At 36.3% G+C, this 23,358-nt stretch overlaps 1 protein-coding gene across 7 annotated transcripts in view; it reads left to right on the top strand.

Moving 5' to 3' along the window:
• The window catches only part of VEZT (vezatin, adherens junctions transmembrane protein), an 83,280-nt gene extending 63,991 nt beyond the window's left edge, over positions 1 to 19,289 (top strand). For 4 of the 7 annotated variants that reach the window (XM_040234272.1, XM_040234266.1, XM_040234273.1 and 1 more), the window contains 3 exons: positions 1,482 to 1,582; positions 6,175 to 6,382; positions 9,788 to 19,289. In XM_040234272.1, the coding sequence (XP_040090206.1) occupies positions 1,482 to 1,582; positions 6,175 to 6,382; positions 9,788 to 10,302 (824 nt within the window). In that variant the 3' untranslated portion in view covers positions 10,303 to 19,289. Of the gene's footprint in view, positions 1 to 1,481; positions 1,583 to 6,174; positions 6,383 to 8,715 lie in introns of all 7 variants that reach the window. The other 3 variants (XM_040234270.1, XM_040234267.1, XM_040234271.1) reach the window with 3 other exon arrangements.
• The last annotated feature ends 4,069 nt before the right edge of the window (positions 19,290 to 23,358 follow it).

Below are 23,358 nucleotides of genomic sequence, written 5' to 3'. Positions count from 1 at the left end.
TGAGGTGATAAGACTATTCTGTATCGTGATCATTGGTAATGGTGATTACATGACTAATTTATCTAAACTCATAAAATTGTGTATCACAAAGTGAATACATTAGCTTAAAATGTTTTCACCCACTACTTTTAGCATCCATTGATAGTTCTTGCTTCAACTGGATATTGCTATGGTGGTTTCAGATGGTAATTGTCTAATTCTGTTTTCCACCTGCACTTACTAGTTGACACTATTTTAAGGTTAAGCATCCCCCTTTCTACTTATTTACACATTTATATTAGTATGGATTATTTTATTCAATAGATCATAATTAGTTATTTTTATTTTATATTGTTGCTCAGGTTGTCCATAGTTCAACCAGAGGGAGCCCATTCAAGGTGATTCCTATCACCATCATTCTTTGAGCACTTGTTGACTTTGTCTCATACTTTCCTTGCCTCCAGCCCTAACATCTGCCTTGTCTCCAAAGAGCCTCATTCTTTTTAATAGAAAATGACCTTTAGAAACCAAGAACCTAAGTGCTACGGATGCTCATGGCCACTGGGATATTAGCTGCTCTTACCACTTCTCAGTGTACAGAACTATGGAATACATCTGCACATATACATATACAGGCTACAGTCCCTCCGGTCACAAAAGAGCTGGACACGACTGAGCACACACACAACTCATATGCATGTACACACACATCTCTGTCTATTTGTAGATCTGTCCTTCCATATATGTTATATAGCACGCCTTCATACCAGTGCCTCCAATGCAGTTGCAGTACCACATAGTTTATTCTGGCCTCCCCCTCCTCTGTGTTTGTTCTTCCCTTTTGTGATAATGAGAAGCTTGACTGTCATTGGTTTCAATATATTTACTTATTTGCTCAGTCTTTTGTATGAAACTAGTCACCTGACACTGTGGGCTAAGTCACATTTCTGCTGATTATACCCACTGAGAGTTCTCCCCCGCTAGCCTAGATTGCTCTGACCATACCATGCTAGCCAAGAGTCTCCCCCAACTCTGAAAGCTAAAAATCTAGAGGCTTAACCCCTGCATCCTTAAATTAGACAGGTAATGATAAAAGAGAGCTGAATATGAGGCTAAATAACCCCAAGACTGGATGTCAAACACTGTTTTTTAATAATTAAGCTCACTTGAGGTAATCTTTTCAATCTTTTACTTATGAAACTCATTTCCAATCCTCATTTCTCCTGAGAATAAAAATGGTGTAAGGAAAGTGCAGAATTGAAGTTTGTTTTTTGTAGGGAAGAGTGATGATAGTCTGTCCTGAGTCTGTTTCTGTGCCAAGAGTAAAGTTGATTGTTGAAGTATCGAGAGTACCTTCTGTGTGCCAAGTACTATGGTAAGGTGAAAAAGGAAGAGAGAAAACAGTTTTTCTTCTCCAAGAGTTTATTTAAATTATAAATCTACAGATGTTACTCTTTATTAACTTTAGTAGATATTCACTCATTCCTGTGTTCCTTTTTAAGGTAATCCTGAAATGGCGTGTGAGAACCCACGCTGTACTGTGGCACCTGTGATGCAGCCTCCCCTACACATTGCAGACAAAGATCCAATCCCTGAGGAGCAGGTAAGGATGAAAACTGCTTTTTTTCCCCTCTAAAGAATTTAATGTACAAACCTTACCTCTCTTTCTCTGTAGTTGACATGGGTAATTGTTGGATTAAAATTATCTACGGTTCAGTCCCGATTTGGGAAGGTCCCCTGGAGGAGGGCATGGCACCCCATTTTGAGGGCTTCTCAGGTGGCGCTAGTGGTAAAGAACCTGCCTGCAAATTCTGGAGATGTAAGAGACACAGGTTCAATCCCTAGGTCAGGAAGATCCCCTGAGAAGGAAGTGGCAACCCCCTCCAGTATTCTTGCCTGGAAAATCCCATGGACAGAGGAGCCTGCAAGCTACAGTCCATACGGTCGCAAAGAGTCCGACGCGACTGAAGCGACTTAGCACGGAACAGTTGTTGAATAATTGTGCACAGTTGTTGAATTTATATTTCTAATGATCTTCAAAAATCACAACACAGTGTATTGAATTTATATCATATCATTAGTTCTTAGTGCCTTGAATTTTAATCCATCGAATCTACCAGAAGATTTTCCTGTTTATATCTAATTGTCCATTTCTTAAATACTTGAAAGTGATGAAACGCATTAAAAATTAGTACATTGGTAAAGGTACCTTCTGGGATACTGGAAATGTTTTTCTCTTGATAGGAGTGGTGGTTCCAAGTATGTGTACATATGTAAAAATGCTTTACACTTAAGATTTGTGCATTTGAATGCATCTATGTAAGTTACGTGAAAGATGCTTGGTTATGTCTGACTCTTTGCAACCCCATGGACTGTAGCCTGCCAGGGTCTTCTGTCCATGGAATTCTCCAGGCAAGAATACTGGAATAGGTAGCCATTCCCTTCTCCAGGAGGTCTTCCCGACCCAGGGATTGAACCTGGGTCTCCTGCATTACAGGCATATTCTTTACCATCTGAGCCACCAGGGAAGCCAAAAGTGCAGATCGTCAGGACGTATGTTAAACCTCACTTTAAAAAATACTTTTTAGATGATTAAGTTAGATATTGACAACAGATTGCTTATTCTGAAGAAGGCTTTTCTTCTGAAGAAGACGACTTCTTTTTCTTCATCATTTTGTGTGTTCAGTATTCTTAATTGCAAAGTGAGACGAACCCTACTTAGTTTAACAAAGAAATTTATTTAAAACAGTTAGCTAGCTGACAAAATATTTCAGAGGGCCAGATAATGAGCTTAAAGCAGGCTGGGGTACACAGCCAAAGTCATTCAAAAGAACTGTTCCAGTGGCAGCATCACTGCTGCGTCACTGGGTGTAGGCATTGCCACTTGTTGCATCATGCTAAATAATAAAAACTATATTCAGAACCTCTACCTCTGGAAACTTTGTCTGCCACCATCCTTGCTGGAATGGTTCCCTTAAAATGCCTATTTCTTTTATCACAAACTTCTGAATCAGATCTGACCCAGTTACACCTGATTTCAGTTCAGTTGCTCAGTTGTGTCCGACTCTTTGCGACCCCATGAATCGCAGCACGCCAGGCCTCCCTGTCCATCACCAAGTCTTGGAGTTCCCCCAAACTCATGTCCATCAAGTCAGTGATGCCATCCAGCCATCTCATCCTCTGTCATCCTCTTCTCCTCCTGCCCCCAATCCCTCCCAGCATCAGAGTCTTTTCCAATGAGTTAACTCTTCGCATGAGGTGGCCAAAGTACTGGAGTTTCAGCTTTAGCATCATTCCTTCCAAAGAAATCCCAGGGTTGATCTCCTTCAGAATGGACTGGTTGGATCTCCTTGCAGTCCAAGGGACTCTCAAGCATCTTCTCCAACACCACAGTTCAAAAGCATCAATTCTTCGGTGCTCAGCTTTCTTCACAGTCCAACTTTCACATCCATACATGACCGCTGGAAAAACCATGGCCTTGACTAATCAGGCCTTTGTTGGCAAAGTAACGAATGTCTCTGCTTTTGAATATGCTATCTAAGTTGGTCATAACATTTCCTTCCAAGGAGTAAGCATCTTTTAATTTCATGGCTGTAATCACCATCTGCAGTGATTTTGGAGCCCCCAAAAATAAAGTCTGACACTGTTTCCACTATTTCCCCATCTATTTCCCATGAAGTGATGGGACCAGATGCCATGATCTTCGTTTTCTGAATGTTGAGCTTTAAGCCAACTTTTTCACTCTCCTCTTTCACTTTCATCAAGAGGCTTTTTTTAGTTCCTCTTCACTTTCTGCCATAAGGGTGGTGTCATCTGCATATCTGAGGTGATTGATATTTCTCCCGGCAATCTTGATTCCAGCATATGCTTCTTCCAGCCCAGCGTTTCTCATGATGTGCTCTGCATATAAGTTAAATAAGCAGGGTGACAGTATACAGCCTTGATGTACTCCTTTTCCTATTTGGAACCAATCTGTTATCCTATGTCCAGTTCTCAATGTTGCTTCCTGACCTGCATATAGGTTTCTCAAGAGGCAGGCTAGGTGGTCTGGAATTCCCATCTCTTTCAGAATTTTCCAGTTTATTATGATCCACACAGTCAAAGGCTTTGGCATAGTCAATAAAGCAGAAATAGATGTTTTTCTGGAACTCTCTTGCTTTTTCGATGATCCAGCGGATGTTGGCAATTTGATCTCTGGTTCTTCTGCCTTTTCTAAAACCAGCTTGAACATCTGGAAGTTCACAGATCATGTATTGCTGAAGCCTGGCTTGGAGAATTTTGAGCATTACTTTACTAGTGTCTGAGATGAGTGCAATTGTGTGGTAGTTTGAGCATTCTTTGGCATTGCCTTTCTTTGGGATTGGAATGAAAACTGACCTTTTCCAGTCCTGTGGCCACTGCTGAGTTTTCCAAATTTGCTGGCATTTTGAGTGCATAAAAAATAAAAAAAGAAGAAGCATTTTCACAGCATCATCTTCCAGGATTTGAAATAGCTCAGCTGGAATTCCATCACCTCCACTAGCTTTGTTTGTAGTGATGCTTTATAAAGCCCACTTGACTTCACATTCCAGGATGTCTGGTTCTAGGTGAGTGATCACATCATCATGATTATCTGGGTCATGAAGATCTTTTTTGTACAGTACTTCTGTGTATTCTTGCCACCTCTTCTTAATATCTTCTGCTTCTGTTAGGTCCATCCCATTTCTGTCCTTTATTGAGCCCATCTCTGCATGAAATGTTCCCTTGGTATCTCTAATTTTCTTGAAGAGATCTCTAGTCTTTCCCATTCTGTTGTTTTCCTCTATTTCTTTGCATCGATTGCTGAAGAAGGCTTTCTTATCTCTCCTTGCTATTCTTTGGAACTCTGCATTCAGATGCTTATATCTTTCTTTTTCTCCTTTGTTTTTCACTTCTCTTCTTTTCACAGCTATTTGTAAGGCCTCCCCAGACAGCCATTTTGCTTTTTTGCACTTCTTTTTCTTGGGGATGCTCTTGCTCCCTATCTCCTATACCGTGTCACAAACCTCAGTCCATAGTTCATCAGGCACTCTGTCTATCAGATCTAGTCCCTTAAATCTATTTCTCACTTCCACTGTATAATCATAAGGGATTTGATTTAGGTCATACCTGAATGGTCTAGTGGTTTTCCCTACTTTCTTCAATTAAGCTCTGAATTTGGCAATAAGGAGTTCATGATCTGAGCCACAGTCAGCTCCCGGTCTTGTTTTTGCTGACTGTATAGAGCTTCTCCATCTTTGGCTGCAAAGAATATAATCAGTCTGATTTCAGTATTGGACCATCTGGTGATGTTCATGTGTAGAGTCTTCTCTTGTGTTGTTGGAAGAGGGTGTTTGCTATGACTAGTGCATTCACTTGGCAAAAGTCTATTATCCTTTGCCCTGCTTCATTCCATATTCCAAGGCCAAATTTGCCTGTTACCCCAGATATTTCTTGACTTCCTACTTTTGCATTCCAGTCCCCTATAATGAAAAGGACATCTTTTTTGGGTGTTCTAAAACGTCTTGGGGGTATCATTCTGTCGTTTTTGAGACTGCATCCAAGTACTGCATTTCGGACTCTTTTGTTGACCATGATGGCTACTCCATTTCTTCTAAGGGATTCCTGCCCACAGTAGTAGATATAATGGTCATCTGAGTTAAATTCACCCTGATTAGAGGATCCCAAATAATTTTCCTTAACCATAATTGCAACAGAAGCTGAGTAATAAGGATCCTACCCTTCACCTTAGAGATAAGGAAAACCATCAGATGAGGTGTTCCCTAATCCTAGCGATAGTGTTCAGACTTCCTGAAGAGTCAGAAAGAAACACAAATGTCTATCAAAGAAAGCTAACATACCTGACTACCTCCGTAAACCAACAGCCCTGCTAATTTTGATTGATTTTGACATAGCTAATAGCTTGAATCTTAACTAGATCTATTGAATGGTATCAGAGTAGAAAAATAATGACTGAAGTTGTTAAACTTTCTTATCCACAACTCTTTTTAGTATCATAAGTTTCATTAAGATTTCAGTTTATCTGTGTTTGCTTTGTATGCCCAACTTGTGCTTCAGTGACCTATGCCAGGAGTCCTTATTTTTTTAAATCTTGGAGTTCGATAGGTTCAAATCAGTGAATGCTACTAGAAAACTGTCTGCTTGAAGTACCGTCCTTTTTCTTTTATTCATTTTCAGGAGTTAGAAGCTTATGTAGATGATATTGATATGGACACTGATTTCAGAAAGGATGATTTTTATTACTTGTCTCAAGAAGACAGAGAGAGACAGAAGCGTGAACATGAAGAATCCAAGAGGGTGCTCCAAGAACTGAAATCTGTGCTGGGATTTAAAGCATCAGAGGCAGAAAGGCAGAAGTGGAAGCAACTTCTGTTTAGTGATCATGGTAAGCACTGACTTCAGAGTAACAGTTTATTTCAGTGTAAGGGATTCTTTTTTCTTGAACTGTAAATCTTAGCCACAGAATTCTTATGGTGTTCATTTTAGGGATCCACCAGTAAGTATAGTACTTTGTCTTTTAGACACAAAATCAATTTGATCATTAAAAGAGTCATTATATAATCCAATTTGATCAATAAAAGAGTTACTATATAATCAGATTGGGAATATGAAGTCAGACTTTTTCATCAGTTACTCTATTTTTCTACTAAATTTGTTTCAGTGGGTTCAAGATTCTAAACTCTGTTCTCAATTATAATTTTTGATATAACACTAATAACTGTTCACTGTTGAAACCAATGAATTAAACCCTAGGCCCTTAGCTATATCACTAGGTCACTTAATAATAATTGATTTGAACACTGTAGAAGATGGAAGGCAGAGATGCTTATGTGCACACTGTCTTCATATTTGGATTTGTACAAAAGTGGATGACTGGTAATACCTAAGATTACCCTTGAACTTCTTTATGTAACCACCCTTCTTTTCTTTAGAACTTCATAGAAGGCAGGGGAGGAAGAGAGGGGAAGCTTAGTACTCAACAGTATCATCAGACTAGCTAATTCCTAATTCAAGAATTAATTCCTCTGGATTTCTAAGCAGGTAGAGTGGGACTTCCCTTCTATTTTAGTATATGCGGAACCTCAAAATATACTGTCTTCTCTTCCCTTTCTCTTTTTCACTAGAAGTGTATAGGTTACTCTGGAAGGTTCCTCATCATTCTCTTTCTTCTCTGGGGCCCTCCCATCCTCCCTTGTCCAGATGTATACTTCTTGATTTTGTCCTCCTCCTTTCTTCCCATTGATCCCCTTTATAGCCCAGGTCCTCTTAAGGTTGGGCTTCCTTGGTGGTTCTCATGGTAAAGAATCTGCCTGCAATGTAGGAGGTCCAGATTCAATCCCTGGGTCAGGACGATCCACTAGAGAAGGGAATGGCTCTCCACTCCAGTATTCTTGCCTGGAGAATTTCATGGACAGAGGAGCCTGGTGGGCTAGCATCCATTGGGTTGCAAAGAGTCGGACATGACTGAGCTACTAACACTCACTTATAAGCTTATGCTCATTACTATAATAGCCTCTTAGCTGACTTGCATTTTCAATACCTTTTTCTTCTAAGCTGTTCTTGAATATAGCTTCTGAGCCTTTAGGTTTGCTTCTGTCTATCCTTGAAAACTAATTGGATTTTTCTCAAACAGCACATAGAAAATAGCTGTCTTAAAAATCTACAGCAGTTTCCCCTTTTTTATTGTATTTAATCTAAACTCCTATTCCTGGTTTCAAGCCTCTCCATCATGAGTCCCCCATATTCAATTATATTCCCCACTATTTCTAGTATAGATATCTTCCTCTACTTATATATAATTAGACAATGGTTCAGCAAGCTGGCTGTTTTTATTAATGAACAGTATTCATGGTGACCTTTCACAGGAATGCTGTCCTCTCCACCACTCTCTCCTCCATGAGTCCCCCTCTTACTGTTCCAGTCCTGCCACCTCTCTCACTACTACAGAGCCTTACACGCAGGGGACACTGTTGTGAAATGAAAGGATTTCTTGAGCAACAAAGCAGAGAGTTCCTGCAACCTGCTTGTCCATATATTGGGCCTTCGTAAATCAGAGATTAGGAGTATTAGATTTTAGACACTGTTGTTTCCTGTGTGTTCTGGTTTTTTTTGTTTGTTTCTGAAATTAAATTACAGTGTTCTTAAATAGGGGCTTTATTATCCCCCACAGTATTCATTTAGAAAATTACTCAATAAGTAGATAATAAGATATGGTTTACTATTGAATCTCCAGCACATAGATCAGGAGACAGAAATCCGTACAGTCCTAGAGGTTTATATTCTAGCACAGTGTTAACATACTAGCTCATTGATGCATTGTACAGATTACCTGCCCTCACTTAATTAACAATAATCAGGAATATCAATCAACTTCTAATATGTGTTGCCTTCTTTAAGAATTAACAGATTTATCAGCTAACATTGTACACAAAGTTGTATGCAAAGTCTGAAAATAGCACTGTATATAAACTTGTATCCTTTTTTATTGTTTAGTACTTTTTTCATGTGGCTTTAAAACTATCCTCTTGACAGTATGGGTAAAGATATACTGATGAGAGAAGTATCTCTTTTCAGGTATGTGCTTTTGATAGTTTACATTTGAAAAGGCATAATGCTAATTTAGTTTATGAAAATAAGTAAAAAGCTGATACCTTAAAATGCTTTTCCCATGAAAAATTTCAGTACATCTTCCAGAGTTGTTTTCATCTCTGCCTACAGGGGTAAAGTCCGAATGGAATTAGAGAGGGAAATTCTACACTGGAACCTGCTGTGGCCATTTTTTTCTGTTGTTGCTGCTTCTCTAGTGGAGTTACTGCAGCTTAGGGATCTGTTTCTTGGAAATGGACACGTTTTACAAATTATTTTTTAAAATAAACGCCAGATCTTCAAGACGCACTTTTTTTTCTTCCGTCATGCTTCATAACATATTGTATTGTACTAACCCCTCATACTGGGAGGAGAGACTGCATAGCAAGCAACCCACTGCCTACTAACATCAAGAGGGGCTAAATAAAACTTCATTTTCCTTGAAAGGACAACTTCTGCCGTATGGATGTAATATTTATGTATTATGCTTTGTACAGTAGTTGATATGGAATACAGGTTTTATTTTATTTTATATTTTTCTGTGGCATTAAAATATGTAGAAGTTACAGCTTTACTGTCATCAGGGTCTTATTAGGTGGTTAACAAGTGAGTTGAATTGTATGTTGTAATTTTTTTCCATGATGTTTTAACTTGTAAATATGTGTGTGTTGATGATGATAGGATTATTACTTGAATTACTCTTAGGTGTTTCGTCTGTCATACTCTGGGTGAAACCATGCTGCTTATCCTTTAGTACAGTGGCTCTCAAACTTGCGTGTGCATCAGAATCCAGCAGAGGGCTTGTCAAACCGTAGCCAGTCCTCCTCCAGTTTCCAATTCAGTAGGCATGGGGTGAAGCTGAAGAATTTTCATTTCTAAAAAATTCCTAGGTGATGCTGACTGATGCTGTTGGTTCAAGAGCCACACCTTGAAAACACTGCTTTAATGTTTTGAATTAAGAGAATACATGAGGTGTTTTAAAATATTTATCAAAACCCCATCTCATTTCATGTCTTAGGTATTTTATCTCTTATAAAGTTCTCTGGTTTTATAAATTTACTTTGATTTACTAGAAAGTTTTATTTAGCTTTTATTTATTGTTCTTTATAAGAAAAACCTACTGGGAGTTTAAATTAAAGTTTAAATCATTGCTGGGTTTTTAGTTATTATTTTTCTTTCTTTTTTTTTTTTTTTTCCTTTAAAGCTGTGTTGAAATCCTTGTCTCCTGTAGACCCAGTGGAACCCATAAGTAATTCAGAACCATCAGTGGATTCAGATATGGGGAAAGTTGGTAAAAATGATACTGAAGAGGAAAATAATAAAACCTCTACAGCTGACAATGAAATAAGTAGTAGGACTGAGTATTTATGTGAATACCCTCTAGATGGTAAAAGTAAAGACAATTCTGCAAATGAAGTCTTCTTCCAAGGAGCTGAAGAAAGAGCACATTACCAATGTGAGAGTGAAGATGAGTCTCTGCAGGCAGATGTAGATGGCCTGGCCCCTGCCCACCCAACCCCCAGGGTCTCATCACAGCCCTCCATCAAGCAGAGGCTGGCACAGCTACAGCTGTCCCCTGATTTCACTTTCACTGCTGGCCTCGCTGCAGAAGTGGCTGCTAGATCTCTCTCCTTTACCACCATGCAGGAACAGACTTTTGGTGATGAGGAGGAAGAACAAATAATACAAGAAAATGAAAATGAGGTAGAAGAAAAGTAAGAACCAAGATTTACGTGAAGGATTTTATTCTTTGTTTGTGAAAGTGTTTTAACTTCAAGACTAGAAATTCCGCTGGAAAGGGAAAATGAGTGTAAGTTTACTGTATTTAAAGCTAAGATGTGAATTTATAGGAAGAACCTTGGTTTGAACAACTGATCTGGAAATACTAGTTACCTGTAAATGGCAGACCTTTTAGGAGAATAAGAGAAAGGTAAGGGTTCTCTTGAATAAATTGCTGTTTTATTTGCAGCATGACTGATTGATCTTGGAAACTCTTTAAGTATCTTTAATAACAAATGAATTTATCATTTCTTGCCAGAATTTACTACCATAAAATGACTGGGATAATTCTGTTGCAAGAATATTAACATTTAGTAAGGCTCCTTTTTACTGTATTCTCGCAGTTAATAACTGCAGCTATTATGTCAATAACAAGTTGTTTGTATTTAATTTTTGTTTATACCAGTCTTAAAGATACACGTTCTGAATAAAAAAAGTTGAATTCATGAAATTGATGTGTACTGGGGTTTGGAACTAAAACATGGTTTCAAAAGTACTTGGGTTATAACATGTGTCCTTGTTTGTATGTGTATTCAGTATCTTAAGATTTCTTAATGATCTTGTGAAGAAAAACATTGCACCTTTTTAGGAATTATCCTTTAAATTTTTTGTGTATTTATCTTTTTCTGTTGTTGCAACTAAAAGAGATGATATCAAAGTGGGATCTCTTTAGTTCGAAGCCTCATCCCCAACTTTATAAAAAAGTTTCTTTTATCAGTTTCCCTAGAGATAATGGGTGCCATTGACATCAGTAAATCATGATGCTGCTAATTTCTAGCCTGAAGCTATATATACCCTCTCCACCTTAATAAGATTATGGAAACATCCTGTTGACTTCTTGGAAAGCATTCTTGTCTCCTTAATACTTTATTAACAAACTACCTCCTAAGACATTGCTTTCCAAATTTTCTCAATTTCATCTGTTTTGTGTTGTGATTACATTTTCAAAGAGTGGTATTTTCAAGAGTATAATGTTTTTTCTACCTGTAGCTCCTATGCACTGACATAGTTTACAGGTGTTATTTGAGGAAAATGTAGGAAAAACTCTATGCTACGGTCCTAGAAAGGAAATTATGAATCTAGTGTGCCTTTGGAGTTAAGAAACACATTTAAATTCTTGTAACTTAGCACTTAAAATGAGTAAATTTTTGTATACCAAAGGGGATTTTTTTTTTTTTCCAGTAATCTAAGGAAATTTATTTTTGGTCCTGAAGAAAAACTTGGTTCTGCTTTATATGAATAATAGTGATTTCATATACTATAAGTGATTCTGCCAGTTGCCAAATATTCTGGGACTTACCCATAATTAAGCTCTTAGGAGCAATATCTTAGGGTAGGCCTATAACATTTAGAAATAGCTAAATTTCAAGAAAAAATTGTGTTGTAACTATTATATTCTTAAATGATAATGCTTAGAGTTTATTTTCACTTGAAATTGCTTAGTTTCCCATCTCCTTTTTTCCTTGAATTTAGGATTATGGAAAAACTTGGATAATCTTTCTCTAAATCTATATAACCTTATACACAGAATTAGAGTTTAATCATTTTTAATTCTATTATTATATATATATTTTTACTACACCAGTTTGGGGAAAATATCTTCATTATATTATACCAGTTTTACTTAATGCTTTCTAAAATGATACTTTTTAATTTTGAAAGACTAATTTTAATCAGGAATTCTTTTTTTATTATTATTTTTAATCAGGAATTCTTAACCTTCCATTCTGATCTGTTGTATTCACTAGTTGTTACTTAGTTCTATGAAAATTCTACTTGAAATCATGATAATAAGGATCTTGGAATTGTAATTGAATATTATTTTTATGTACTTTTCAAAATTTGTCATTTTTTAGAATATTTCCAAGGTAAAATATTATTTTACCTGTGAAATTCCTTATTTTCTCTTACAATAGTCTAGCAGTCAGTGTTTCTCTGTTCCTCTCCCCTCCCTTCACCCCCCCATGGGGCCACCTGCATTAGAATAAACTGTAGGCCTTATTTTTTTTTTTTTTTAATGCAGATTTGGGGCCATACTCTCAAGTATTTTTAGTGGTCATTTTGGAACAAGATCTAGGTGATATTTATACCCAGTAAAAATCTAACAACTCTGTCAAGGACCTTATTGTTCTGGACACAGATACCTTAGGAAATAAATAAGTCAGTGTAACATAACTAGATATTTTTGTTACTTTTCTCAGAATATTTCAATTTTTCTTACCAGGCTTGTGACTAGTTTTATAGCTGTCATCCTCTGTCCAAAAGAAGCCCTCTGGGGAAAATATTCCGTGGGGAAGACTTGTAATTGTGCTTTCCAAATTTAACAGTGGTATTTTGACAGAATAATTCCTGTAAGGAGTAATACCTTGAGAGCTTTTAATATAAATGTTTCTATTAAAAAAGGCATTTAGGTCACTCTTAAAGACAAGATTTTTGCCCCTTGCCTACAGTTAGGAAAGTCATGGAAGTAAATGATCTGGTGACAGTTATCATATCTTAAATCCATTTTTCCCCAAGCCGTCAGTGAAAGTCTACGTATCTGGCCTATCTAGGGCCAGACTCTTGCTGGTCCTGGACGGGCAGTTCGTTGCTTATTTTCACAAGTTGTCTCTTTGATCTGACTTCTGAAGTTAAGTCCTCATTAAAATCAATGTACTTAACAGCGTGTGAATATATTTCATTAGAAACTGATGCAATTGACTCAAGTTTAATTTCTGAAGTTGTTGAAGATAAAGTCAGAAAAAAATGCGTTTAAGGCAACTTTCTATGGAAATTTAAGAATATGGTTTTAAGGATTTAATATAGAAGGATAGACCTGAGTTTAAATCCCAGATCTCTGTCATTTAAAAGCTATCAGTGCAGCTGAAGTAATAATATCATGGGGAGTTTTTATAGCAAAACCCAAATTCTCTGAATTACTAAATGATATTTGTGACTTCTGACTTCTCAGACACAGTTAAAAAGAAAATAAAACTTTTGAGGCTGCGAAACAAGACCATTTATATTAGTAACCAGTTAGTAAATATGTTAATAAAATAGGTCAAAAAATTTTAAACTCAACTTTTTTGAAAAATAAATAGTAATATTCTGATTCACATAATAAAAATGGTAAAGTTTTTAATCTTAAAGCATAAAAAGAATTAAGTTCTGATACATTTCACACAATTATAAGTCACTGGAGTATTAATCAAAAGCAACCCTAGAGGTCATTTCACTCTGATGACTGACTTTTACTTACACATCATCAGTAATTTAAAATATGAAATATTTTGATAAATTATTAAATATCCTGTGGGAAGAAAAGGTCAATGGATCTGGTTTAATCATAGCATATTGTTTCTCTATCCAAACAAAACAAGAGCTGCATACCATAAGGCTGTAGTATAGCTCGTTATTTGAACTAAAGTGGATAACCAGAAAAAGCATAAAGATTGATTTATCCCTCCAATTCTATTTATAAGACACTTATGCAAATCACACTGAGAATTACGAGATGAGCTACAAGTAACACCCTGGTGGTTCAGTGGTTAGGACTCCGTGCTTCCACTGCAGGGGCCATGGGTTCAGCTCCTCATTGGGGAACTAAGATCCCACATGCCACATGGTGCAAACAAACAAAAAAAAGAAAACTACAAATATTTTAGAAGGGAAAATATCTTTAATACAGTAACAATTCATTTATATCATCATTGGCTATATCATATGCTAAGGCGGCTATGTTGCATAATTTAATTTTTCAGTTAACTGAGGCAAATCCATTCAATGAATTTTTTAACAGTTTTATAAGAAATATTCTAAAATATACTCTCTACTTCTCTGCATTTTCTTTGTCGTCTTTAAGAACATGCATGGGGTGATAAACAGAAATTCACCCTTAGGGGCTGCTGAGATATAGAATGCCCCTTTACTACATGACCTTGCATTGCTGTGCTTTTTGAGTCATATCTGTTTTTCACAGTTTCTCTATTTTCCCTTATAATCAGTTGTCACTTTTTGCTGCTGTCTTGTGTGCCTGCTTCTCACACTAGGCCCCTAACTTGCTGCTTCTTATCTGCTGTGGACTGAGAAACCAGATTGCCAAGCTTGCTAGAATTGTGTCTAAAATAAGAGTAAGTAGACTGAACAAGGCTTAAGGGGCTTTTCTGTCAGTATAGTGCATGGACTTTGTGGTACCTGTTTGGCTGCTCAGCATACTTTTGTTTGCTTCTTAGTCCTTTACTAAGAATTTGCTAAAAATACTTGTTTGAATATGTGATTGCCATACATTTAGAGTATTAATTCAGTTTTTATATGGTGATGTTTCTAAGACATTAATGAATTCAGCCATAAAAGAAAATTTGACTATCTTTGTATAAATCACTGTATATGTTTTAGGAAAATGTTAAATATTTTGTTCTTGCTAAGTGTTCTAATATAGTATGCAGACTTAAAACTTAGAGCACTATAAGTAGACTTCAGCTCTGTTCACCAAGATTTATATTCTAGAACTATTGGTTTGAGACTAAACATGCATGGCTAATTTAGTAAGAACTGCCTAACTGAATATTTGGGGAATGAGTCATTCTAGATATCCCTGTTTTCTGTGGAGTTTAAACCTCTAAAGAGCTTTTAAAGTTTATGGAATAATTACTGAAGAAAATCTTTTTAAAACAGTATGCATTGCTGTCTTCTTAAGCAATATATGAAATACATTGAAAAGACTTTGATGTCAAAATGATTGTTACTAACAACAGTTTTACTGTAATAAACTACTCAGGCACTGAAAGCTATATGCCCCTTTACTAAGTAACTCCATTCTGCTGTGCCTTTGATTTCTTATAGTTTTGATTTCTCTATTACTACTCACTGAAGTGTGCCTGTAGCAATAGCCTTTCTCTACCTTCATAATGTTCCTTCCAGACTGCTTCAGTTTTGGAAAACAGCTGACTGAGACAGCTAGCATAATGTATAAAAAATACAAAGAGTAAACTGACTCAGTGAAAACCTGAAAAACTGGATTATACCTAACTACATGAATTATAACTGATCACCTGTTTCATTGCTGTCTTTAAGTGTACTAGATTAGAGTCCTGTTCTCAGAATAGAAGAGCTATTAGTATACCAAAGAAATTATTTTGTTTCTGTACTTTACCTTCTAAATATTTCACGCTGCTAATATTTTTGGCACTGATTAAAACCAGTCTAGTCAAATTAGCTTTTTCTATAGTACTTTCTATTTGAGTTGGATACCACACGATGCCAAGAATTTCTTTGGCTGGGTTGTTTTTGTTATGTTGGTTTTGTTTTTAGAGAAATGTATCCTTATTTTCAAAACACGAAGTAGGTTGAGCCCTGGAAAATAAGGAAACTTTTGTTATTGATACCATGGAGAACTGAACGGTAATAAGGGTTTTAGACTCAAAACAATTATACACAGGAAAATTATTCTTTGATTATACAAGTTTTGAAGATAATATCTTTTATTCAATTAAATGTGTATTAAAAGTTCGCCAAACATAAAAGTGTTAGATCTAATGATCTTGACAGATACTTGAATGACTAAATTCCCACTGTCATTCTGTATTTTGCATGTTTAAGTTATAATTTTATGTGTTAATTAATCAAGCATGATTATTTTTCTTGTGAAAAATAAACATTAGATTTGCATGTTATATAATATTTGCAAGTAAAATTCAAACCCGTCTGGAAAGGGATACTTGTCTGAGATTAGCACTGAACTACTTGGTTATACCAGCAGTCTGATTGTGTTTTAGAAACCATATGTTGAGTCATCCTGCCATCTGATTACACGGTAATTAGAGAATCAATCCACTTATTTTATGGCCATGTCTCAAAGTCAGCTTTCAGTTATTCATGCTACTAGAAGGGAATTATGATACAATATTCATCAAAAAATAGATGATCCAAAATGCTGTCTTAAGTTGAAGCTGCCATTACAAAATAGTTATGAAGCCAAACTTGGTTTGGTGATATAAGGAGAAAAATTCTCTTTGAGTGTAGTTGTGAGAAGAAAATGACTCTACCTAGTATAATTGCTATAAATCAAAAAGAGGGTGAATTGATTCCAGAATTCACATATACAGAAGTTTAACATGAATAAGGAGTTGATTTTTATGGATATCCTAAAATGTGTCATAAATTAAAATACATATGTTTTAAATGCTGTAAATTTTAATGTATATTTTAACCTGTGAGCAGTTCAATTAGTTTGTTTCATTTCTATTTACTAATTTCATTTGTTACATATCAAACATTTTACTGCAATAGGACAGTATTTAAGTTGTGTATACTTTGGAATACACTATTTTTAAAAGTGAGTATATTCTGTGAGATACTGTTGCATAAGTATATTTCTCCTCTCATTTATATTTTAAGAGCTTCTCCAAATAAGACATAATTTTACTATTTTGGACTTGACATTTTTCACTTTTTAGCATTTTCTTAAAGGTCAGCTACCTACAAATTATTTTATCATTGAACTATTTTAAAAACTAACACATGTCTTTGACAAGTAATTACATTATTCTTCTTCCCTTTCCAAGTACATCTATAATATATTAGCTCAAATGGAAATCTGTATTAGCTGAATCACAGTATTTTCTGCACTTTTATTTCACCAACTTGTACTTCTGTTCATAACATGATTTAAATAATGCTTACTCAAGCACAGAACTAGCATCTGGCAACAAACATACAGAAAGCTCCAGATATGTTACACCCATCCCTTAAAGACTGGCTTATGGTTCTGGTACAGCCCTGGAGGTCCATATGAGTGAAAAGCCAGAAGTCTGCCTGAACTGAAAACACTCCCAAGGAGTTTGGTTTTGTTTGGGTTTGTTCTAGGTATGGTCCCAGGGATCCCAGATCAAACCAGGCCCCTGGGCCTATCCTAGAACCAACCTAAACTCGCGCATCATTCCTGGAACGTCAAGAGTGTGAAGGCTGAAGACACCCTGAAGCTGACGAGACATACTGAGTTTAACGTTTTGTGTGTGTGTGTGCCTATGTGTGAACAAGCATTGGTTCGTTAATCCTTCTCAAATAGAGGAATGACAGTGGACAAGATAGTCTTGCCAGACTTTGACATTATAGTCATTTATCACAATAGGAATGTGGTATATAATATGGTTATTATTAATTGCCAGTGAGAAGCATTGTTCTTACAATTTTTATTATCTGGTCTCTATTTTTAGGGTAAGCAACTTAGCCACCAAAACAAATTTCCCTCCTCCCCAAATTCATGATTTCTGCTTTTGCTTTTCTCAAAACCTTTCTACTCAACAATATTATTACAGTCTCATTTAACTAGTTTTTCATGGTTTCTAAAAAGGTATTCTAAAAAGTCTTTGCTTTCTTGCTGCGTTGTAGGTGATTCTTAAGCTCTTGTTTCTGGAATTTAATGCCCTTTTGCTTTTAATCTGTTACTGAATCTACCACATTGCTCTTTGCTTGCTTTTTGAGATTCAGATCTGGGGAGAACTTGAGCAACATTTGTAGATGCACCATCCCTGTTAGACTCAATGTAGGCTGCATTTTAGAATCTGCTATAAGATTTTTAGCAAGGTTCTTTATTTTTGTTCCCTGCTGCTCTGGATTTTTAAAATATTCTGACCTAGTTGATTTATCAAATGGCCTCATATAACATCACTATAGTCATATACATGTTTTTATTTAATTTGGAGAACAAGATTTCTGGACAGGCATATTGAAAACATCCCCAAAGGTTGTTATACACCTTTGGTTATTATATTTGTATATTATATTATACACCAAAGGTTATTAATACACAATGAAAATGTATACTTTTGGTAATACTAGCATTTCAGTAGATTTAGACCACGTTTGAAGTAATTGCAGACTAAGCAAGGACTATACCTGTGAAAGCAGCTGAAACTGCTAGTCTTCCAAACCTTGTCACACTAGAAAAATCTGGCCAATGAGGTATCCTTTAAAATAGGACTGAGAGACTATCGAGGCTCGTCCTGAAGAACTCAACCCTGGGATTATTTCTGTATTACATTCGTTATGTAGATGCTTCATCCCATGGATTCTGTTATTTTTACCTTTTAAATCTTATTATGTTTATGCTTCTCAATGTTTTTCTTTTTGCACAATGTTTTCCTGTTTGTGTAAATCAAACCACTGTACATGTTACTCTGTGTGTATATATATTTTTAATAAAAGAGTAGACTCTGGGTCTAATGATTTTGAATTTTAAAGCTAAATGATTTAAATGCTTTTTATTGTCTTGTAAATTCACTCTTAATTTATACCTCAAGTCTTCTCATTCATTTTTTTCTCTAATGGACTATATAGATTAAATAGGTAAGCCTTATTTTCATCTTCTGCCAGAATTTGACATTTTGTGTTCACCCAAACAGAAAAAGTTCTGTCATCTGCATTCTTATATCAGTGCACAGTTAACTGTATTTCTTGACAGTTAGCCCAGCTTATGTTTATATACAGTAAGTATTCTTGGTTATGGGGAGGGGCCTGTCTACTCACTTTTAACGTTGTTATTTATGAACACTGACAATAGGAATTTGCATACTGTCCTACAAAGTTCATGCTTATTTACATAGTAAGTTTCTAAAGTCTACCTTCACTTTAGATACTTTGGGAGTGTTAAGGTGTATTTTTTAAATATCATTTGAAGATATTCTTTCAGAGATGTTTTAATTTTTACTTTTTGACTACTTATGTTTTATATGGTAAAACTACATTTCCAACCCTACTTGAAGACTTGAGAGTATAACCTTTTTTAAAAGTAATTTCTTTGATAACTTTATGTATTTTACCATAATGAATTTTTGTGAACTGTTTTAAAAGATTTTACAAAATCCCAATAGTAGGTTTGTACTTACCTGTATTGTTGTTCCTCCTAAGCCTAAGTCTCCAATAAAATCTGTACTTCTTTATACTTTGTACCTTTTGTATTCTGGAGTTTGTCACATGAATTAGCCAAAAGATAAACTTTTTCTGTTCCTTCTGTCTTTATTTTTCCGTTGGACTTTTTTTTTTCTCCCCAAAATTTTCCCCAGAAGACAGTGGTTGTCTAGGCAAGCCTTGGATTCATTAGTCTTAAGTTTTGTTTGATCATTCAGGTGCCTCACATGATAATTTATCAGCGCTAATTAATAATAATTAATAATAATTTAAAAGCAGGAGATTAAGTTTAAAAACTCCATTTTAACCGTTCTCTGTGACTGTCAGTCACTGGATACATTCTCATCCTGTTACATTTGTTGCCTTACATGACCTCCCTTACAGAAAGGGCGTATTGAAATAATAAGGGAGTTAAGGTCCTATGTAATGAACGGAAAGTTGGTTTTAACTTTTCTAAGCTTAGCTATAGTCTTGGGAACATTCATGGTAATTCCACAGTGGCTCTTCAGACTGAATGCTGGTTAAAGAGAAAGTGATCTTCCTTGAACTGAACTTTTAAATAAATAAGCTACCCCTTTGCAGAAAAGATTTGAGGCAAGGAAATTTGGCTCTTGTCTGAGATTTTTTTAATTAAAAATGTAAAGATAAAGTAGACTGTATATAGTGTACTCTACCGGATCCTGAAGTCATTGGGTAGGAAATAACCCATATGATAATCACTTCTTGTCTTCACAGTTTGCTTTTGAAGATCCTTAGCAGATGTGCCGTAACCATTGAGAATAAAGTTGGCAAATAGTAATTTTCCCCGAATATACATCTGTAAAAATTAATAAAACTTACAGAAAATGGCCATATGAAAACTAGTCCTGTTTGTTTGAAGTAACGTCTTAGATGTGTCTGTATAAAAATACTAATTTTTTTTTAATTTTTAATTTTTTTAAATTTTTATTTTTACTTTATTTTACTTTACAATACCGTATTGGTTTTGCCATACATTGACATGAATCCACCACGGGTGTACATGCGTTCCCAAACATGAACCCCCCTCCCACCTCCCTCCCCATAACATCTCTCTGGGTCATCCCATTACCTAACATTATTTTGTATATAAAAATTAATATTTTTGGATGACCCCCAAATATTAATTTTTATATACAAAATAATGTTAGGTAATAAACATGTTCCCAGAACCCAAATATGTTGTTTGAAGATTAAAAAAACAGGCTCAGTTGTTTTCTCACTCAGAGTTATACACATGAAGTGGCAGAACCAGTGTCCCAACCAATTCTAAAAGGATGACCAGCCTTCATCATTACGGTAAGCTACTTGTGGATACATTTAATTTTACAGCTAACCTCTAGGATAAAGTAGAAAGACCTGAATTGGAAGTTAATAGAGTTGGATGGTGGACAAAGCTACTTTCTCAGTCTCAGACAAATCATTTCATCATAATGAGCCACAGTTTTCTCAGTAAGAAAAAGACAGTTGCTCATGTGAATGTATGGCAAAAACCACCACAATATTGTAAAGTAATTAGCTTCCAAATAAAATAGAAAAAGACAGTTGTCATTTATGAATTGGACTAGACTTCCAAAATCCTCTTCTAGCAGTAAGATTCTCAGATTGTCTCTTTCTTAAAGAGATACAGTTCCACTATGTAAAGCCATATTTGTCTTTCTCTTCCAGGGTGCAAGAGAGCTAATATTTAGGCACAGGTGAGCATCTTGGAAATTATTCAATTTTTAGAGGCTAGAAAGGTTAAGAAGAGGTGGCAGGGGAAGGAGATAGCAGTTTTAAAACAGTGTAGCTGGTTCCAACACAGAAAATAACCTACTATGAACTAAGTCTACCTTATTTTTAAAACTGTCCAATACAAATGCTTTAACAGGGGACTGTAAGAATTCAGAAGAAACAGTTGTTCTCTATGATTACATGTTATTTCTTTCCTCTTAGCATGATCTTTAAATCATGAAGGGATGTCGTATTGCAAGGTTTGCTCAAGGAAGAGAATAATAATAATTATTATTTCATTTTAGAAACAAAAGAATCTTGTTTCCTATCTGGGATCATCTGTAAACACTGGCTGAAATGGAGCTTGGTATGGTTCCTTGATCTGAAACACCTTATTCTTTGACTTTATTCTTTAGCACCCATGCCTGGCTGTTAGTCATGAAGCTACTTATCTTGCTTGTACTTACATGGTTAATGATAGCCAGTGACAAGGTACTATGTTCAGTGTATGAATATTTCACAAGATCTGAAGAATTTAACAATGATAATTTAAACATTGATATCAGGGTAACTTAGCTATTTTTTTCTACAAAGATAAATGTGAAACATTTGTATAACAGAAAAAATGTAGTTTAAGAAATTGATAAGTTGCAAATGTGCAGGATTTCATTGTTTTGGGGCTTACAATCATCCATGTAAGCCATCCCCTCTTAGGTGGAAATTGAGGCCTAGAAAAAAGGGGACAAAGCAGCAATCTTTTGTTCTTGCAGAAATAACTTAGTCAAAATACAGAGAAATGTTGGACTAGAAAGGAAAAAAAAACAAAACCTTTAAGTTTTGCCAGGGTATGACCAGACACAGTATTAAAATTTTAAATATTTCCTTACTGAAATCATGTTGAATTTGAGTTTCACCTGGAATAAATAATCCAGATGTTCTCAGCATTTTATCAAATAAAGACTCCTGATGTTATTTTCCCCATGGGACCTATGCTTTGAAATTTTTTTAATCTATCACATAATCTATGTTCATTAAACCCTCATAGATTGGGACTTCCCGGAAGTCCAGTGGCTAACACATCATACTTTCAATGCAGGGGCCTCAGATCTGATCACTGGTCAAGGAACTAAATCCCACCTGTCATAACAGGAGTTCCCAAGCCACAACTAAAGATCCTGCATGCCGCAACAAAGATTGAAGAGCCCGAGTGCCTCAACTAAGACCTGATGTAGCCAAATAAATACTTTTTAAAAAATACTCTGTAAGTTGCATACCCTCCCAAGTCCCTCCCTTCTTCGTTTTTTCAACTAGCCAAAGTTATAATGGCCATTTAATTAGAGTGTATGCTGTGTGTTGGGCTTCCCAGGTGGCACTAGCGGTAAAGAACCTGCCTGCCAGTGCAGGAGATATAAGAGATGTGGGTTCAATCCCTGGGTCAGGAAGATCCCCTGGAGTAGGAAATGGCAACTTACTCCAGTATTCTTGCCTGGAGAATCTAATGGACAGAGGAGCCTGGTGCACTACGGTCCACGGGGTTGCACAAGAGCCAGACATGACTAAGCACTCATGCAGGAGGGCTATGGAGGATGCAGAATGCTTTTTATGGTGGTCAGGTGTGAGGGAGCGAAGGAACCAGCCCCCACAAGCAGAAGAGTATTGCAGAAGCTGAGTGAAAGGGCACTGAGGCAGGAACAGAAGTAAAGAGGCAAGAGCGGCTGAAGCCCCGCAAGAAAGGGGCTGGCCAGTCAGGGAGGGTCTTGGAATGGACAAGGCTTTTACTTTGAGTTAGGAAGCCATTGGAGGTTGTTGGGCATTACAGTAACATGGCTTAGATTTTTGCAGGAGGCCTGTGGGCTATTGCAGGGATCTGCGTGAGGGATGCTGGGTGGCGGTTGTGAAGGCAGCCAGGGATGATCAAGTTCTGGATCTATGTTGAAGGCAGAGCCAACAGGACTTGCTGATGTAATGAATGTGCAGAGTAAGAAAGCGGGGGCGGCAGGGGGGTGTCTAGAAACTTCTATGGTGTGCAGCTTGAGAAACTGGAGGGACAGAGTTGTCATTTATTGACAAGGAGCACCCAGTAAGGTTTGGGTAGAAATTGAACTGGTTTTGGATAGGCTACACATGAAATAGTTATTAATCTTTAGGTGGAAATAGGAACAAGCAATTCGATATACGAGTTTAGGAGAGAGATCCAGAGGGGGAGATGTCACAGTTTGGGATGTGGTTAAAGGTATGAATATAGATCAGAGGATAGAGTCTGAAAGCTGAGATCTTTCTTTGGGGTATCTGAAGCTGGAAATCAGGAGATAAAAAGGAAACTGCAAAGACTGAAGGAGAGCAGTCAGACATAAGAGTGGTGTTCTGAAGCTGAATGAA

This window comes from Oryx dammah, unplaced genomic scaffold (genome assembly GCF_014754425.2).
Source record: "Oryx dammah isolate SB20612 unplaced genomic scaffold, SCBI_Odam_1.1 HiC_scaffold_29, whole genome shotgun sequence".
NCBI lineage: Eukaryota > Metazoa > Chordata > Mammalia > Artiodactyla > Bovidae > Oryx > Oryx dammah.
The sequence above is the reverse complement of the archived record's forward strand: the minus strand, read 5'-3'. Positions and strand labels throughout refer to the sequence as shown.